This window comes from Narcine bancroftii, chromosome 3 (genome assembly GCF_036971445.1).
Source record: "Narcine bancroftii isolate sNarBan1 chromosome 3, sNarBan1.hap1, whole genome shotgun sequence".
NCBI classification, from domain to species: domain Eukaryota; kingdom Metazoa; phylum Chordata; class Chondrichthyes; order Torpediniformes; family Narcinidae; genus Narcine; species Narcine bancroftii.
This window is the reverse complement of record NC_091471.1, coordinates 171,710,411-171,727,500: the sequence shown is the minus strand read 5'-3', so window position 1 is coordinate 171,727,500 and position 17,090 is coordinate 171,710,411. Positions and strand designations below refer to the sequence as shown.

Below are 17,090 nucleotides of genomic sequence, written 5' to 3'. Positions count from 1 at the left end.
TGCAAAGAGTCAGCAGGGATGCAATGGTCAGAAATAACCTGTGCTGCAACCAGATTTTATGAGCAATACAGAATATAGCTCTTACCTTGTGGTACTCTACCATGTCTGCTAGTGTCGCATGCTGCAACTGGTCTACACCAAAGAATGTGTACGAGTCCTTGGAGGAATCAATCAGGAAGTGCTTGAATCCATCGCTGCTTCGATACGACAGGCAGTAACCAATCATCCGCTCACTGATTCGGATTAGAAATGACCCAGCTTCCTTCTTACTCAGGAGCTCCTCAGCCTCTTGTCTGGTTATGATGCCTAAAAAATAAATTAGTGCTCAGTAGAGGCTTCCCATTTGGGTTCTGATCACATTGTATTGAAATAATATATTCAGTATCCAAAACAAAATATCCCAAAATTTCAGTCATGAAGATGTTACGCTATCTAGAATGAGTGACCCTCTTGAAAATAAAAAAAATCAGACAACAAAAATGTTTTCCTGGGTCAGGAGGGTCAGCAAGTAGAAAACATTTAAAGTAGATCAGACGACACAGCAGGGAAGGGGGTCATTCAACCCATTGTGTCTGAGCTAGCTCTATGCAAGAGCAATCCAGCTAGACCTCGTGCCCAATCTTGCCATGACTCTTCAAATTCTATTTTCATAATTATCTGGCTTAATTTCACACATTACAATTGAATCTGCCTCTTCTCACAAGGGCAGTATGCACCAAAGCCTAACCATTCATTCCTCATCACAACTTCAGTCACATTTATTGTATGTCCTCTCGACCTTGAGCTGTCTGCCAAAGGAAACTGTTGCTTTCCTCTATATAAACCCCTCACTATTTTAAATGCCTCAAACCCTCCTGTTTCAGCTCTTAAATGCCAGGTTCCTTTCTGTGAAAACTGGCAGTCCATTTGCACATGGTCAGAGATAGACCACCAGATGTCTGAGTATCTTGTACAGATTTTAAAGTAGCATTGTTTGTTTTCACACTCTGCTATGCTGTATTTAATCTGGCATACCGAATCATAAATACGGTGTCTTGGAATTTTTTTTGGACATCACTGCAAATGTAGGAAAGGCATTTCCTTTGAAAAATAGATATAGCTCTTTTTTTTTGCTGGCACTGGTTGTGCTCTGCAAAGTTTCTTTTTGTCAGAAGCTTGATTTCCTTACCTTTCATCAAACCAGTCTGGTGGTGTGCCTTTTGGGCTAAAACCTTCCATTCACAGTTCAGTTCACTGTTACCTTGTTAAAGAATGGGACGACAGAAGTAAGTCCAGACAGTAAATTAGAAATTGGTCACTGCGGGTAGTCTGAGAGCATCCTTCAATCTGTCAAGCAGTTACTGGATCCAGAGTTGTCTCAAGCCCTTTTGACTGCCTTGCCACTGGAGCCAAATGTGCCCGATGAGAAAGAGGATAAACCTCTGCAATTTTGCCTCCACTAAAATCCAAGACACACACAAGGCATGGCATTGAGTTCTATGGTGACAGAAGCGTCATAGCAGCAGGAAGGAAACAATGAATCTACACACAGGTGACCCAAGTCTCTTCTCACAGGACAGAAGCAGCAATGAAATTCAGCAGCCTTCAAGATAACTGAGGGCCCCTTATCTAGGATCACATTGCTCACCTACATGGAATGAGGAAGGCCCGAGAAATATACCAGAAATATTGCCTGCTATACTTGTATCCCTCAGATTTCAGATTTATTGTGAGAGTACATGCATGACATCATACAACCCTGAATCTCTGCCTACCACACTGCAGCAGAAGGGGTTCCCTATCCCAGAAGGGGCACAAGAATAATTAAAAGGAGAAAGTCTTCACTCACTTTTGGCACATGGAATGTGTGTTCCCCAATGAGCAACTAATGCTGTCAGGCCAGAGAGAAGAACTGATTTGGTTGGAAGGGACCTTGCTAGAAACAACATTAATATTGCTGCACCAAGCAAAACTTGTCGAGCAGACAATGGGCAACTGACAGAACGAAAAGTCTGCAGACCCTGTGATTACAGTAAAAACACACAGAAATGCAGGAGGAACTCAGTCTTACAGCATCCATAGGAGGTAAAAATTTATTACTAGCATTTCAGGGCTGAGCTTTTTAAGGTATAAGCAAAGAGCAGGAAGGCATTTGGGGTGGCGGGGGGGGGGGGGGGAGAAGAATGAAGAGAGAGACAGAACACACCCGCTGAGTGAAATGGGGAAAGGAGTCAGAGGGAAGAAGAATGGCAAGCGGTTTAAATGGAAACTGAAGAAGTTGATCTTAATGCCATCCAGTTGGAGGGTGCCCAGATGAAGATGAGATGTTATATAACTATATAACAATTACAGCAAGGAAAGAGGCCAAAATGGCCCTTCTAGACTGCACTGATCCAAGTACCCTCCTCTAATCCCACTTACCAGCACTCTACCCATATCCCTTCATCCCCCTCCCATCCATATACTTATCCAACTCTTTCTTAAATGATGAAATTGACCCTGCCTCCACCACCTTTCCCAGAAGCCTATTCCACACAGTAACCACTGTGAGTAAAGAAGATCCCCTTCATGTTATTCCTAAACCTTTGCCCGTCAACTCTCAACCCATAACCTCTCGTATCCATCTCTCCTACTCTCAATGGGAAAAGCTTTTGCACATCAACTCTATTTATCCCTCTCATTATCTTAAACACCTCTATCAAATCCCCTCTCAGCCTTCTACATTCCAAGGAATAAAGACCTAATTTGCTCAATCTCTCTTTGTATTCCAGATGCTGAAACCCAGGCAACATTTTTGTAAATCTTCTCTGCACTCTCTCTATCTTGTTAATATCCTTCCTATAAATCGGTGACCAGAACTGCACACAGTGCTCTAAATTTGGCCTCACCAATGCCTTGTTCATCCAATTTGCTGGTGGTCCAAGTCTGGCAGTGCACGAGACCATGGACAGACACGTCAGCAAGAGAATGGGTCGGGGAATTGAAATTGTTGGTGTAGTGTGGATTGTGGAGGGATCATGTGGCCTCTTCATCTGGAACCTAGTCAGAAGTCGCATCACCTGTCAATCAAGGTTGGACTCTGCCCACCCACTAGTGCACATCAGAACTTTCAGTGCTTTAAGTCACTTACTGATTACCTGGGCCAACTCCCAAGCTTATTGCACTTTTAAAAGCCAGCCACATGCAGCAGTTCATTCTCTTTGCTCCTTGGTCCTGACTATGAAGATTGCTCTATGTCAGGTCAGAAACTCTGGACATCGCTGGAGGAGTTGTTGGTAAGGTGTGCAATACACTGAGTGGGACCGTAGTATTGTGTGAGAATACTTAGCATTGAGCCGTACCTATTGGAATAGGGAAAAGGAAGTACGTGAAGTCACTGTATGTAAAAATTGTGCTAGTTACTGAATATTACTGCAGCTGTGTGAGAGAGAGTACGCAGCTACTTGTATCAGAGATCACTGTATCCAATGTGACTACTTTTATTGTTTAAAAGTACCAAGTGTTGTTTCATGTCTTCCTCGAGGATGCAATAAAGACCATCCTTTGCTTAGCCTATGTCTGGACCCCCTTTACTCTGTGAACCCACCAAACTGGATTTGATCACACAAAACAATTGCTGCTGCGAGCAGGGTTCAAGGAGTCTTGGCAAGACACATGCAAAATAACTAGAGGTTTGATAGAGGTGTTTAATGTGGGAGATTGTACTCACATGTGCAGTTTACCTCCTCACAAACAGGGGTGGCAGGAGGTGACCCATGAGTTTCAAGGGAACATCAGGGGTAGGAATAAGGATCCCCTGATGGAGAAATGATAGTAGCTTGGCTGGTGGGCCGCTCGACATGCTGGACTACTGCAGGGAGAAAATTGGGCACCACGTGGCCTCCCTCTTGAGGAATCGGGATTTCACAAAGCCAGGGGAAGCCTTATGGTTGCTGGTTTTCCTGCTGTGGTGCTAGTGGCATATCACCCAGGAGTTGACAAATCAGGGTACTCAGAAAGATGAGTAAATCAAACCTCTGAAGCAGTACCATGGCTCAGTGTAAGAGATACTGGACACTGCCTGGGCATGCATCAGCAGCTTCAAGGCCAAATATACTGAGGGTGTCTGCCAATTGGCCAAAGCAGGTTGCCCACCGATCCAGCTGGCAGGTGATTCCGTAATACAAGTGCCATTATTATGCAAGGAGGAGAGGGCATGTGGTCATGGATGGGGATGTTTGGATGGACAATGATGACCATAAGGAGGCCAAGTCCCATCACATGCATCCTCCCCTCCTGCAAACCCAAGACCCTGCAAATAGTTGCAGACCCTCCACAAGGACCACCCCCCCTCCCCATACCAGCCTTCCAATGGGAAGGTAGCTGAGAATGGGGAGTGGACGTGGCTGTTATGAGGTCATAGAGACCTGGACTACTCTACCAAGGAGTTAGCCAGGCTGGGAGAGATAGCACCAACTGCCAGATGAGCAATTAGCTGCATGGCTACTCTGGGTGTGAGATGAGGAGATTCCACTTTCCACCTCTCCCATTTAGATGCCAGTGCCCTGAGCAGCCTGTCAGCAAGCTGACAGTGAACTCCTTGTGGGTGCCACCCGAAGGGATAGATGAGGGCATCACCCGGTGGGATCCAGTGGTGCTGCGGTGCAGGCCAGGTTCCCCATGCTCCAGGCACAGGACCTGAAGGGCCAGACAAAGTGACACACATTGAGGGCACAAAGGTAATCAGGAAGTGGGCTCTCATTACCAGCATTTACCACTCCAAAAGCGAGGGAAAATCCTTTGCCCTGATGTGGTGGCATGGATGATCATGCCCACATCCATGGTATCTCCACCCCTGCCATGTTTGTGCTTTGGCTAGAGCAAGAGCAGAACACCAATCACACTGCCCACCTTGCCCCAGACTACTCTGGCTTCTGCTCATCCCCCACCAGAGGTGGCTCCTGCCACCCTCAGGGCAGAGATGATCTCCCTGGTGCAATAGGAAATGACCAGTACACAAATCAGACATCATCCCCTGCAGCATGGCACACCTCTGTCCCCATCCCACTGGGTGGAGGCCAGGCCCCCAGCAGATTCATTCATCAGGCCTTTCCGGGAAATCAGAGACCATTTACTCCAGTGGCTGTTCACTGGAAACAGGGGAACATCCAGAACCGTCGAAGGGCCGAACATATGATTATCCCTGGGAAACTTGAGAGGTGACAGGGATTTCTGGTTTCTATAGAAGAGCAAGGGGGCTCAATTCTCGAGCAAGCCATGCCCTTCCCAAGAGTGACTGTCTTCTTCCTGAGATCCCTGCTATACATCCCTCGCCAATCATCTTGGGGTCAGCTGTTCAATTCCCTCAAAAAAGAGCAGCAGCAGTAGGCGTGGTTTACCAATGGCCCGAGTCATTGGAACAACAGAAAGCAACAATGGAGAGCAGCACCTCTACACTCTGCCAACATTAAGACCCCGACACAGGAGGGACGGGGGAATCCAGTAAACCCGCGGAGCTGGCTGTGGTAGCGCTCACGCTTAAAGAGTCAATGGGTCTGCCCTGCATCGATACGGACTAGTGGGCAGTGGCGAACAGGATGGCAGTGTGAATGGCCCATTGGCACAAGACGGGGCAGGAGTTTCACAGCCTCCTGCTTTGTGTCTGCAGCCCTGGAAATACATATGGGAGCCAGCTGTGCAGTGGGTGCTCATGGTCCACCATGTGGACACCCATACCAATAGGGACATGTCAGAGGCAGCACATAGTGCTGCCCTTGACCGTGGAGCACAAATCTGCTTAGCCTCCACCCACTCCAACAAGAGAGACACAAGTAACCTGGCAGTATGGGCACATAGAATGGGGGCGTCCGATAGCACATGACAGTGGGCGGAGGGCTTGGGGTGACTCTTACATATTATGAGATGTGGACAATGGTGAATAACTGCCCACCTTCCAGCAGTCTAAACTGCAGGGCTGGCTGACAGAGTACTGGGGCACATCCGTGGCAACACGGGAGCAGGCCAAGCCTGGAAAATAGACTGTCAGCCATCTCCCACACAAAAAAATTTCCTCCTGACATGGACACTTACTCCAGTGTCCTGGTGGCAGTGCTCTGAGAGTGGGCCAACCAGGACAATACCATCCGAAGCACCTCTCCTTCATTCATGGAGTCCAATGGGAGGTACAGTCTGATCATGGCTCACTTATGGGGGAGTGGAGGCTAGTATCTCGTGGCTGCTGCACATCACTGACCACCCACAGGCATCAGGTCTCAGAAAGGATGAATGGTCTCCTCAAACAAAAACTGCACATGCTGACACCCGACCACACATTGAAGGGGTGGCTCAGCGTGCTGCAAGAAGCAGTGAACCAGATTAAACTCATGGCCACTGCACAGGGGCAGTCTCCACTTTCATAACATCTAGCCATTTCAGTTCTGCAGAAAAGAGACATGGTCAGCCTACTGAGGAGTCCAGTAGGGCGTGGGTGCAGCAGGCACAGGGTCCACCTAAAAAGGGGGAAATAATTGCAAGGGGAATGGGAGACATGCGATGGATTGCATTCCTGGAAGAAACATCATTGTCATGCCAACATACTAACATACTCTCCAAATGAGAGTGACATATTCCCACCCACCCTGCAAGCTCAGCACTGAGGAAGACTACAACATCGAGACACCAGAGCACCTCCACTCTAGACTGTTGCACTCTCATCACTCCTTCTGACAGTCTTCCACCCATCACCAGCCGATGGCAACAGGAGCAGCTTGAATAACCCTTTGAACAATGTAACCTTTCAGACCACTCCCCCCTCATAATATCACACCTAATAAGTCCCCATGGGGTGAGTGCTTCAGGAACTTTTTGTTTTAAAAAGCCTCAATTCAGACAATACACAGTCTTGACTCTCCCTGCAAGTCCATTAAGGGAGTCAGAGCAGGCAATAAGTTGCACCCATTTCTGTAGATATAGGTCCACATACAATGAGAAAGTGAGCAGGAACAGCATCCCGATGCCAGACCTAGGGAAGTACTGGTACACCCTGGATGCACACCTGCTGGACCGACCCCTGCTTCCTCACAGGACAGCACAGAGGCAGACATCTGGGTTTCATGCCTCACAATGACAGGGGAACACCCTGACGATGGGCAACGCACAGGTGGCACTGGTCAAGGAATGGCTATGGCATTTGAAGGATGGCATTGCACTGCCTGCTCACAGATGGAGATGGCACTGCTACTGATATTGGTGGCACAGGTACACTTGAATGTCAGACAACTCAGAGAGACCACATGTGAATCAGTGACTAAAAAAAATTCTTTCACACTGGGGAGCAGTTCCCACAGCACCCTGCTCCATCAGAAATACAATGACCCTGTTCGGTTGGGGAGAGAGCTAGTAGAGCATTGTCATTTCTAGAAACATCACCTTCTTCCCATTTGCCTCGACTCATTTAAAAGGCACTTGCATTACTACTGTGTTTTGTTTAGTGTGGCTTATGTAGACTTCATTTATTAAAGATATTGTAACCTGATAGTTGAAGCTTATTTTTAAATAAAACATTATACATGTTTGTTGTTCACATTTGTAGGTGATTGGCAAATGGTGACCTCCAAGGCACAGAATGCAGTGTGGGTTGTGGAGGGTCACATGACATCTCCATCTGGTAGTCACATCACCTGCCAATCAATGTTGAATTCTCCCCATTAATCCACACCCAATTATTAGGCCCTTTAAAGCACTTACTGATTACCTGGGCTGGACTCCCCATCTCCCTGCGCTTTAACAGCCCACCGTGTGCAGCAACTCATTCTCTTTGCTTATTGGTCCTGCTGACAAATGCTGCTCTATGCCAGGTCAAGAACTGTGGACATTGCTGGAGGAGTTGTTGGTAAGGTGTGCACTACACTGAGAATTATGTGAGAATTCTTAGCATTGAGCTGTACCCTGTTGGAACTGGGAGTACAAGTTGAAGTCCTTGTATAGAAAGAGCGTGCTAGTTACTGAATATTACTGCTCGTGTGTAAGATAGAGAGTAAGTAGCCACTGGTATTGGATATCACTCTATCCGATGTGACTACCTGTATTGTTTAACGTACTGAGTGTTGTTTTGTGTCTTCCCCATTACTATTTCCCCTTGTGTACAATAAAGATCATACTTTGTTTAGTGTGCGTCTGGACTCGTTTCTCCGTAAACCCAATGAAGCAGATCTGATCACACATAACAGGTGGTCACTGGGAGATCCAGGCTATTGCGGGATATGAGTGTACACTCTTCTAGAAGGGTGGTAGTAATAGGGAGGTAGGTGTTGGCTTCACTATCAAAGCTAAAATTCTCAGCATTCCTACATGCTTCCTCCAGGAATGAATGGCAAGCTCATGAGAAATGACAATGAAGGCAAAAAAAAAGAGATTTCTGCAGAGATCTGGGCTCTGTGATATCAGCTGTAACTAAGTGAATATTCTTGGAGCTTTAATTTAATACAGGAGCTGGAACAGACGACCAAGCCTGGAAAGGACCTACTGGCAAAAAAGTTGGGAACTTGCTCTTCAGACAGAATCATATCCAATACCATCTTTTGCTAAACAAGCCAAGCCAAAGAATCCTAATTGGATGCATCCACAGGAAACTCCAGTATCTGACTATGTTATTGTCAGCAAAGAGACCAGCAAGGCAAAAGTGACCAAGGCCACGTGTGCTGCGATTGTTGAACAGATCAGACTCATTCATGATCACCAAACTCAATCTATACGGAAAAGGCATCCATAAACCTAACGACTGTTAAACAACTTCACGGAAACAAACAAGGATGAAACAGTGAAATGAAAAGGGCCTCCATAAAGTACATTAAGCAATTCAATGGAAACAAACTCAAGGATGGTACAATGAAGCAAAAGTTTGAAGCTAAGTTTAACAACCAGTTTGTGAGAAACATGAAAGTCTGCAGACCTTGTGATTGTAGCAAAAAAACATATTAGAGGAATTCAGCAGGTTCTGCAGCATCTGCACGCCACACAACCTACTGAGTTCCAGCATTATTCTATTCAGACTCCATATACAAAACTGCTCAGGGAAAGCATGAGCCAACAACATTGAAGCAATCAGACTAGATCAAAATTAGGAATCCTGCTTTACCCAGAACCAAACGGGAATGAACACTAAAGACAACAGCAACACTTTCAACTCAATCCTGTCAGCACATCAAACTTAAACTTGAGCAAGAAGGAAGTGGTGAGGTGAAAAAAGATCAGATTACAACATCTTACCATGAAACCAGGGTGCTATGACATCATTGTACTTTTCACATCCTGCTCGCAGTGGGATCTGCTGTTCCTTGAACCATCTGATGATGCTCTCCCGGCTGTTGTTGCTTAGTTTCTGGGGTTGTGCTTCTGTCCTGTAGTGATAACAGGCAATGGCATTAACTACAACCAGGGGCTCTTTGCCGCTACAGTTTTCAGCCTCCCAGATATTACATTTAAGAACACTGAAGTACAAATGAAATTGGCCTTTCAACCCAATAGCTCTGCAATATTAACACCTCCACCTTCCCCCATACCTGTTCAAATGCATCAGACTACACTCCTTTTTGCTTCATTAAGGGAAATTAATTGCTTTGCTAAATCATAATTAAACTTCCAAGTTATAGTTCCCCGCACAAAACAAGATTTCCTGTCTCCCAACCATCTTAATGGAAGTGAATTATGGAACTGTTGAACAGTAACAGTTGGGATAGTAATTAAATGAAAGCTGTTTACTCACACCTTGAGCTCATGATCATTAGAAGCTTTGTGCTAAAAATGAGGGGGAGGGAAAAGAGTGGAAATGTATCTAGTATCAAGATAACATAACAATTACAGCACGGAAACAGGCCAGTAGGCCCTTCTAGTCCGCACCAAACCAAACACCCCTTTCTAGTCCCACCTCCCTGCACAATGCCCATAACCCTCCATCTTCTTCTCATCCATATACCTGTCCAACCTTTTCTTAAATAATACAATTGACTCCGCCGCCACTATTTCTCCCGGAAGATGATTCCACACAGCTACCACTCTCTGAGTAAAGAAGTTCCCCCTCATGTTACCTCTAAACCTCTGCCCCTTAATTCTTAACTCATGTCCTCTTGTTTTAATCTTTCCTCCTCTTAACGGAAATAGTCTATCCACATCCATTTTGTCTATCCCTTTCATAATCTTAAATACTTCTATCAAATCCCCTCTCAACCTTCTACGCTCCAAAGAATAAAGACCCAATCTGTCCAATCTCTCCCCATACTCCAGATACTTAAACCCAGGCAACATTCTGGTAAACCTTCTCTGCACTCTCTCCACTCTGTTTATATCCTTCCTATAATTAGGCGACCAGAACTGCACACAGAACTCCAAATTAGGCCGCACCAACGTCTTATACAATCTCAACATCACCTCCCAACTCCTATATTCCATGCAATGATTGATAAAGGCCAGCATACTAAAAGCCTTCTTCACCACCCTATTCACGTGAGTTTCTACCTTCAGGGAATGATGTACCGTTACTCATAAATATTTCTGCTCTTCTGTATTCCTCAATGCTCTCCCATTTACCACATATGTCCTATTCTGATTCTTCTTACCAAAATGAAGCACCTCACACTTATCAGCATTAAATTCCATCTGCCATTTTTCAGCCCACTTTTCTAAGCAGCCCAAATCCCTCTGCAATCCTTGAAAACATTCTTCATTATCCACTATTCCACCTACCTTAGTATCGTCTGCAAACATAGCTGTGTCATCTCCTAGAAATCTGGTTTGATATGGAGGCTCCGGTAATATGACATTGCCATGTTGAGGACAGTGAGTCACTCATCAGCCTTGGGCATTTCACAGGTTGGGTACCAATTGATGCTTTTGCACCCAACATCTGATGGATGGATTGCTATGTGTACTTTAATTGGCCTCTCACAGCCTAAAGGGACTCGATAGGAACTTAATATTGGAGTTTCCATGCAAGGTAGTGATAAATTTGAGCACTGAGAGGTCCAGAAGATACACTGTAATCTTTGAGCTCCTGCAGCCTAGTTCGTGGTAGAGTTTGCACCAGTTTCCTATACAGGTACACGATCCTTTATCTGGACATCTAAAATCCGGAAAGCTCCAAAATCTGGCAATTGGGGACCGGCGGCCGGGGGACCGGCAGCTGGGGGACCGGCGGCCAGGGGAGGCTGCTGGGCAACTGGAAGGGGTTGGGGGTGGATATGGCAGCACAATTCAGGTGGGTTTTCCGAAATCCGGAAAAATCCAAAATTCAGAATACACTGTCCCCCAAGGGTTCAGATAAAGGATCGTGTACCTGTACAACTGAATATCGTCGTACAAATGTAGGAAGTGCAGGAAGCATTGGAACAGATGCAGCTGGGAGATTCTGCATTGCTGGAAAACGTCAAAGGGCAATGAAGTGACACAAAGTTGGTATGTAATTAGGGAGGAATCCCATCCTCTGGCAGATACTTTATTAAATAAATTAAACAGGCCAATAATGCCTCCGTTGATATTAGGCAAACCTGGCTTTGTTCACCACACAGAATAAAATGGCACAATGTTAAAGGTCATGTGCAATCAATACTTCAAGTCAAGAGTGAATTTAACTACCATCCAAACTAAGAATTCAGCCCTTATTTCACCATGTTCACAGACATCTCAGGTTTGTTCATGCTTTCAATATCTTCACCAGTTACAATGTCAAACTGCTCAGGAACCACCACATTGAAAAGGTTCTCAAAGAGAGTCAAGCAGGAAGCAGCACAGAATTTTAAGATAGTATTTTAAACACTGTTGATATTGGCAACTCACACATGACTCAAAAGTTCATCGCACAAATCAAAAATCAATAGTGATTTGGTTGCAAGCAAAAGGGGTTGAGCTATGGGGAACTACACCATATCCCCAAATACTTGACATTAAACTGTATCCAAGTCATGCCTTGGGGATTCACAGGTGGCTCACCTCATGTTGCATTCCTTCCGATTGACTCCAAATCGACGAGGTGGAATGGGAGGTTTCACTGGAGGCTGGAGCTTTTGAAAATTCTGGGAAATTGCAGATACCTTTCCCCTCTCAATCCCCTTCAGAGAATGACGCTTATAGTCATCACGTGCTTGCTTAGCAATTGACCTTCTCCTCTCATCAGCAACCTTGGATTTCCTTACTGGCAGAGAAACCAGATAGGAAAGGGGAGTGGTCAGAAAAGTTTTGTATTTTATTTGAAATACTCTTACCTGTGTGGCTGCAGCAAGAATTTTGGTGCATCTATACATTGCATTTAAGTATGACAATAAGCTCATTCACAAGAGCACTCACTCAAATGCCAATTAACTTTTTTTTTAAAGCAATGGAAAAAGCTTAAATATTAACAATTTGATATGCTGCATCAACCATGTCAAATCAAATCACACGCAACAGGAACAACACAACATACTTCGTTATTTAAGCCACACAGTAGATATTTATCGTTTTTATCCACTCCTGGAATGGGTAATTAAACTCAAATCAAAAAATAGAGAACTTTGATTTGGTCCATTTATATACACTTGGAGGGAGTGGGCTGAACCGCTCCAGTCTTGTGACAGCTAGACACAACAGCCTCCTATCTATGGCAACAAGCATAGTAACTTCAGCAGCAACCATTGGTCTACTGAGAAGCCCTGGCCTACTCAACATAGCTATGTCATAAGGTCATTAGTACTTCATGATGCCAGGTCACGTGTTGTATGTCTATATTAAGCCTGATAACACTGTAATAAACGCACTTTGCTGGCTGACAACTTCAGGTGTGGTCTCGTTATTTCAACATGATGGCGTATAAGCGCAAACATCATCCGCCACAGACTCACATATTCGTCTCCCTAAACCTGCAATTTGTTGGATTCTTTTGTTCAATATAAACCTTGAAACTTATTTTTGAGATGAGCAGAATATTTCTTATCAAAGCAATCATTCAGCACAGGACTAAAGACTCCATCTATCTATGAAACAATTGTCCTGACTTAATAGGGATGTGTGGCCGTCCAGCCATATATTTTCAATGAGTCTTATTAAATAGTTATGAACGTAGCCAGGTATCCACATTGTGTTTGGAAAGAGGTCCTGTCAATTATGATCTGATTGCACCTGGCTAATTTCATTAGTGGACGACAAGAACTACATCCAGCCAACAGGCAAACGGTTTCCCACAGCTCAGTAATCAGGAACCCCAACCAACCAATTTTCCCCTGCAACCGTGTCTGCCTGTCCCGCATCGAACTTGTCAGCCACAATCGAGCCTGCAGCTGACGTGGACTTTTACCCCCTCCATAAATCTTCGTCCGCGAAGCCAAGCCAAAGAAGAAGAATCAGGAATCCAGTGTTAAATTAGAAGTCATATCAAATCATGACAGGTCAAGCTTGAAACCACACAGACGAGCAAGTTTTTCTATAAACAATATCACTTTCAGGAATGCAGAAAGGTGACAGGACTTCAGATGAACAAAGGACCATTTCTTTTCTACAGATAGGAGGAAGTAGCAAGAGTGAGCATGCAGGATAGTTACAGCAAAAAGAATTGCCCCATTGGCCTGTGAATTTGCTGTGGCACATCAAGGCATTTCTAATCAATGACAGAGTGGAACTGAATGCCTGTGCATAATAAACATACAAAAAGGTTATTCCAGTTACCCCATAAGCAAGTCAAATTTAGTTGCCTATACACAAACTTGAAATTTTCTTTCAACACTGCATTTAGCAGTAAATATTGCCTCTTCATTACAAATCCATGTTTCCTCTGCATTGTGTTAATTTTGGAGTTACAAATTCACCTTTGAATCATTAGGTATTTTCAAACTGCCCCGTATAACGGGGTTAACCTGGCAATTTGCCCAGTTAGCGCCCCATTCACAGGGTAGTTTGAAAGAGTCTGACACGGTTATTAACACGAGAAATTAACCTGGATTCTGCCCTCCCTCAGAGGTAGTCAGGTAACCCAGTAATACTCACCTAGGTTGCATCCTCCTGCAGCTTGAAATCGAAAATAGCTGACCCGGTTGTTCTGGTGAAGTGCCTGCCACGATTGGGATGGGAGAGAGAGGCCGTTGCCGCGGGGAAGGGGTGAGGGGCCGCTGCCGTGGTGGGAGGGAGACTGGCAGCCGGTGGGGGAGTGACTGACAGCTATGGGGGTGGGGGGGGGGGGGTGGGGAGAGACTAGTTTGCGTGACGTGTCACTTACCATGTCATTACGGGGAAGGATCCCCCTTAAATCACCGGGTTGGTGATTTATTGGGGCGTTTCAGCCCCAGCTGAAAGGTACTGGGAGCACCTTTCACCCATTTAACGCACCTGGGTCCCAGGAGGGCTACCCAGGTGTGGCAATTTAAAAGAACTTAGAGAGATTGGTTGAAAGCTGTGACCCAGGTTTTTTTTTTGCTAAGAGCAAATTAATGTTTTCCCTCAGGACAGGGAGACTTGAGTTAATGAACCAGCTGACAGGGAGCTCCAGTAATGAAGTACTTAGGTGGCTGATGTCTAAATGGAAAATGGCACCAAGCTCAGAACCAGGCAGAATCTCAAGCAAAATCATGGAAAAAAAATTAATTAGCAAATTTACTTTAAGATTTGAATTCCCCCAGCAAGTGCTTTACCAAACAAATAGGATTATTAAATACTATGCTTCTAAAAAAAAAATAAATCAGTGGGTGATGGGATGATTCCAAGTTCTCAGGAAATGTGCATCAAGGTTTTACCAATACTATCCCTGGTGTTTTCTCAATACAGTAAAATTTCAATAATCAGCTCTCCGACCATTCTTGAATTCTGATAGCTTACAAACCTTTTGTCGGAATCCATTTGACCTAAAACAGCAACTCTTGCCACAGGTGACCGCATTCCATCACCACCATTTGGTGCCTCAAACAGTCCTTCCAAATGAAGCAATTCCTCAATTGTGAATCTGCAGGAGTTAATTACTGGATTCGGTGCGGTACCCCTCAGAGAGACTGGACACAGACTGGGAGATCCCTTTGTTCAGCACGTTAGCTTTGCCCACTAGAATAGCAGTGATCCAGTAGCCACCCACTTCAAGTCCCTGCCCCATTCCCTTGCCAACATGTCTGCCCGTGGTCTCATGCACTGCCAGACTGATACCACCCTTTCCTCTCCCTCTATCCATGTTTACCAATGGCCTATTGGCATATGCTCCTCCCTTTGCCCCTTCTTCCCTCCTCCCCCTAGCTTTTTATTCAGGGGTTTGCCTGCTTTATGCTCACACTTTGATGCAGGGCTCAGGCCTGAAATATTGGCTATATATCCTTACCACCTATGGACGCTGTGAGATCTGCTGAGTTTCTCCAGTATCTTTATGGTTTTACTCCAATCAAAGTCTGCAGACTTTGTTTCACCTCTTTCCTCAGGTATTATTTGATCTGCTGAGTGTCACCAGCATTGTTTTTGTTCCAATACATAGCAATTTTTTTGTAAATCAGATCATTTCATTATCATGTTACTGTTTCAAAATATCTTCATTTTTACAAGGATCATACTTCTAGAGTGTTTAATTGGTAAATATTTTGGAACATCCATTTTATAGCACCCGTCACAACCAGAAGAAATAGTTTTTTTTTAAATTTGCTTTATATTTCATTCAAAGCCACACAAAGACCATCTAATCCCTCCCTTGAACCCAAGTAAACTCCATTACACTTCAACACATCTTTCTTAACTGTAAAACTGAGGATCGAAGACATTTTAGTTTCTGCCACTGCAAGGCAGTGAAAAATCTGAAGGCCAACATACAATAATGCACACCCGTGTTTGCAGTACACATCAAGGAAGAGTAATGTAGGGATCTAGGTACCCCAATAAATCATTTTCCTGCATTCACCCAAGGAGACATCTCCTAGCGTGAATGCAGGAAATTATGTGCAGTAAAACCTATTTCTGGAATTCAAGCAACCTGCCACCTCAAACAACCAGCAAAAAATAGCTGAAAATAAATAGGTAAAAAAATACAGTAGTTTAAAATTGGCGCACCTCACTGTTAGTTTGCCAATCAAGCAATATGCAGTCTCAAGCAACCAGAGCATCCAGCATCTACCAATCTTATACATTGTGAGAAGCACATCAAACACACCCAAAGTGGTCAGATTTAAATTCCTGTCAATTCCCCAGGCCCTCAATAAGTGGGATCTCATCCCTTAAATGACATTTACAAGAAGTGACTTGCACTCACAGCTCTCACGCCAGACTGGATCTTCCCTTTCATTCCTTTGCACCATTTCCTGCGCCTCTTTCAAGTTAATGTACAACTGCTGAGTCCTTTCCTCTTCCAGACGTCTGATCTCTTCCTCTTGTCTCCTCCGTTCTTCTTCTTCTTTTTGCTTTGCGGAAAAAGGCACATTTTGTAACTTACTGACACCAGCCAATGAAGTTCCTATTTATTTCACACATTTCATATGCCCAAACAACCTTTTCCCCTCCCACCAAAAGCAAAAATTCTTAACCATTTCATTCAAAGATTTAGAAACACAAAAACCCTTTTGTATCAAATTGTGCATGATTAAAAAAAATGCCAGGACTACTATAAACTTTACAAATTACCAAAAACAAGAAACAGCTCAAGCAGATGGTGCACAACTATCTAGAAGTGCAGTGGCCAGTTGGTTCGTTCTCAGTTTTAGAATTGTTGTCTTTTTTCATATCCTTCATTGTTTCAGGGTCATTTATTTTCATGCTAAACATGAAACCATTGAGCAACTAAGAGATGTAACATTCCTTGTTATTGCTCAAAATACATGCAATGGAAAAGTAAAATTTTGATTTAAAATCATAGGGTTGTACAGGAATATTGAAAACAGATAATGTAATTGTCTACGATTCACAACTCCCAAGAGTATTGAACAGCAGAGAAGGCTTTAAGATTTCCACAGGATTTATTTCTCAGGACAAGGGTTTAAAACTCAGTGTCGCGCAAAACGGCAACGAGTTTAGAAGAGATTACAATTAATCTTGCCTCAATTTGCTTTAATAAACATGATGAATGTTCATTTGTGTGCATATATCTGCCAAACATTATTCATTTATATTATTCATCACATATAAAAACAGAATTCAGCAGGTCTATCAATATC

The 17,090-nt window shown here is 44.2% G+C and overlaps 2 protein-coding genes across 3 annotated transcripts in view; one reads left to right on the top strand and one right to left on the bottom strand.

Annotated features, from left to right (window-relative positions):
* Window positions 1-3,512, top strand: part of LOC138757843 (chondroitin sulfate N-acetylgalactosaminyltransferase 1-like) — a 244,025-nt gene extending 240,513 nt beyond the window's left edge. Inside the window, exon 8 of the mRNA XM_069925837.1 lies at window positions 2,751-3,512. Within this exon, the coding sequence (XP_069781938.1) occupies window positions 2,751-2,779 (29 nt within the window). The 3' untranslated portion in view covers window positions 2,780-3,512. The remainder of the gene's footprint in view (window positions 1-2,750) is intronic.
* sh2d4a (SH2 domain containing 4A) overlaps window positions 1-17,090 on the bottom strand; it is a 76,946-nt gene that overhangs the window by 1,728 nt on the left and 58,128 nt on the right. For both annotated transcript variants that reach the window (XM_069925838.1, XM_069925839.1), the window contains exons 5-8: window positions 16,193-16,340; window positions 11,941-12,142; window positions 9,226-9,356; window positions 86-306 (exon numbers count right to left, since the gene is read on the bottom strand). In XM_069925838.1, coding sequence (XP_069781939.1) covers window positions 86-306; window positions 9,226-9,356; window positions 11,941-12,142; window positions 16,193-16,340 — 702 coding nt within the window. The remainder of the gene's footprint in view (window positions 1-85; window positions 307-9,225; window positions 9,357-11,940; window positions 12,143-16,192; window positions 16,341-17,090) is intronic.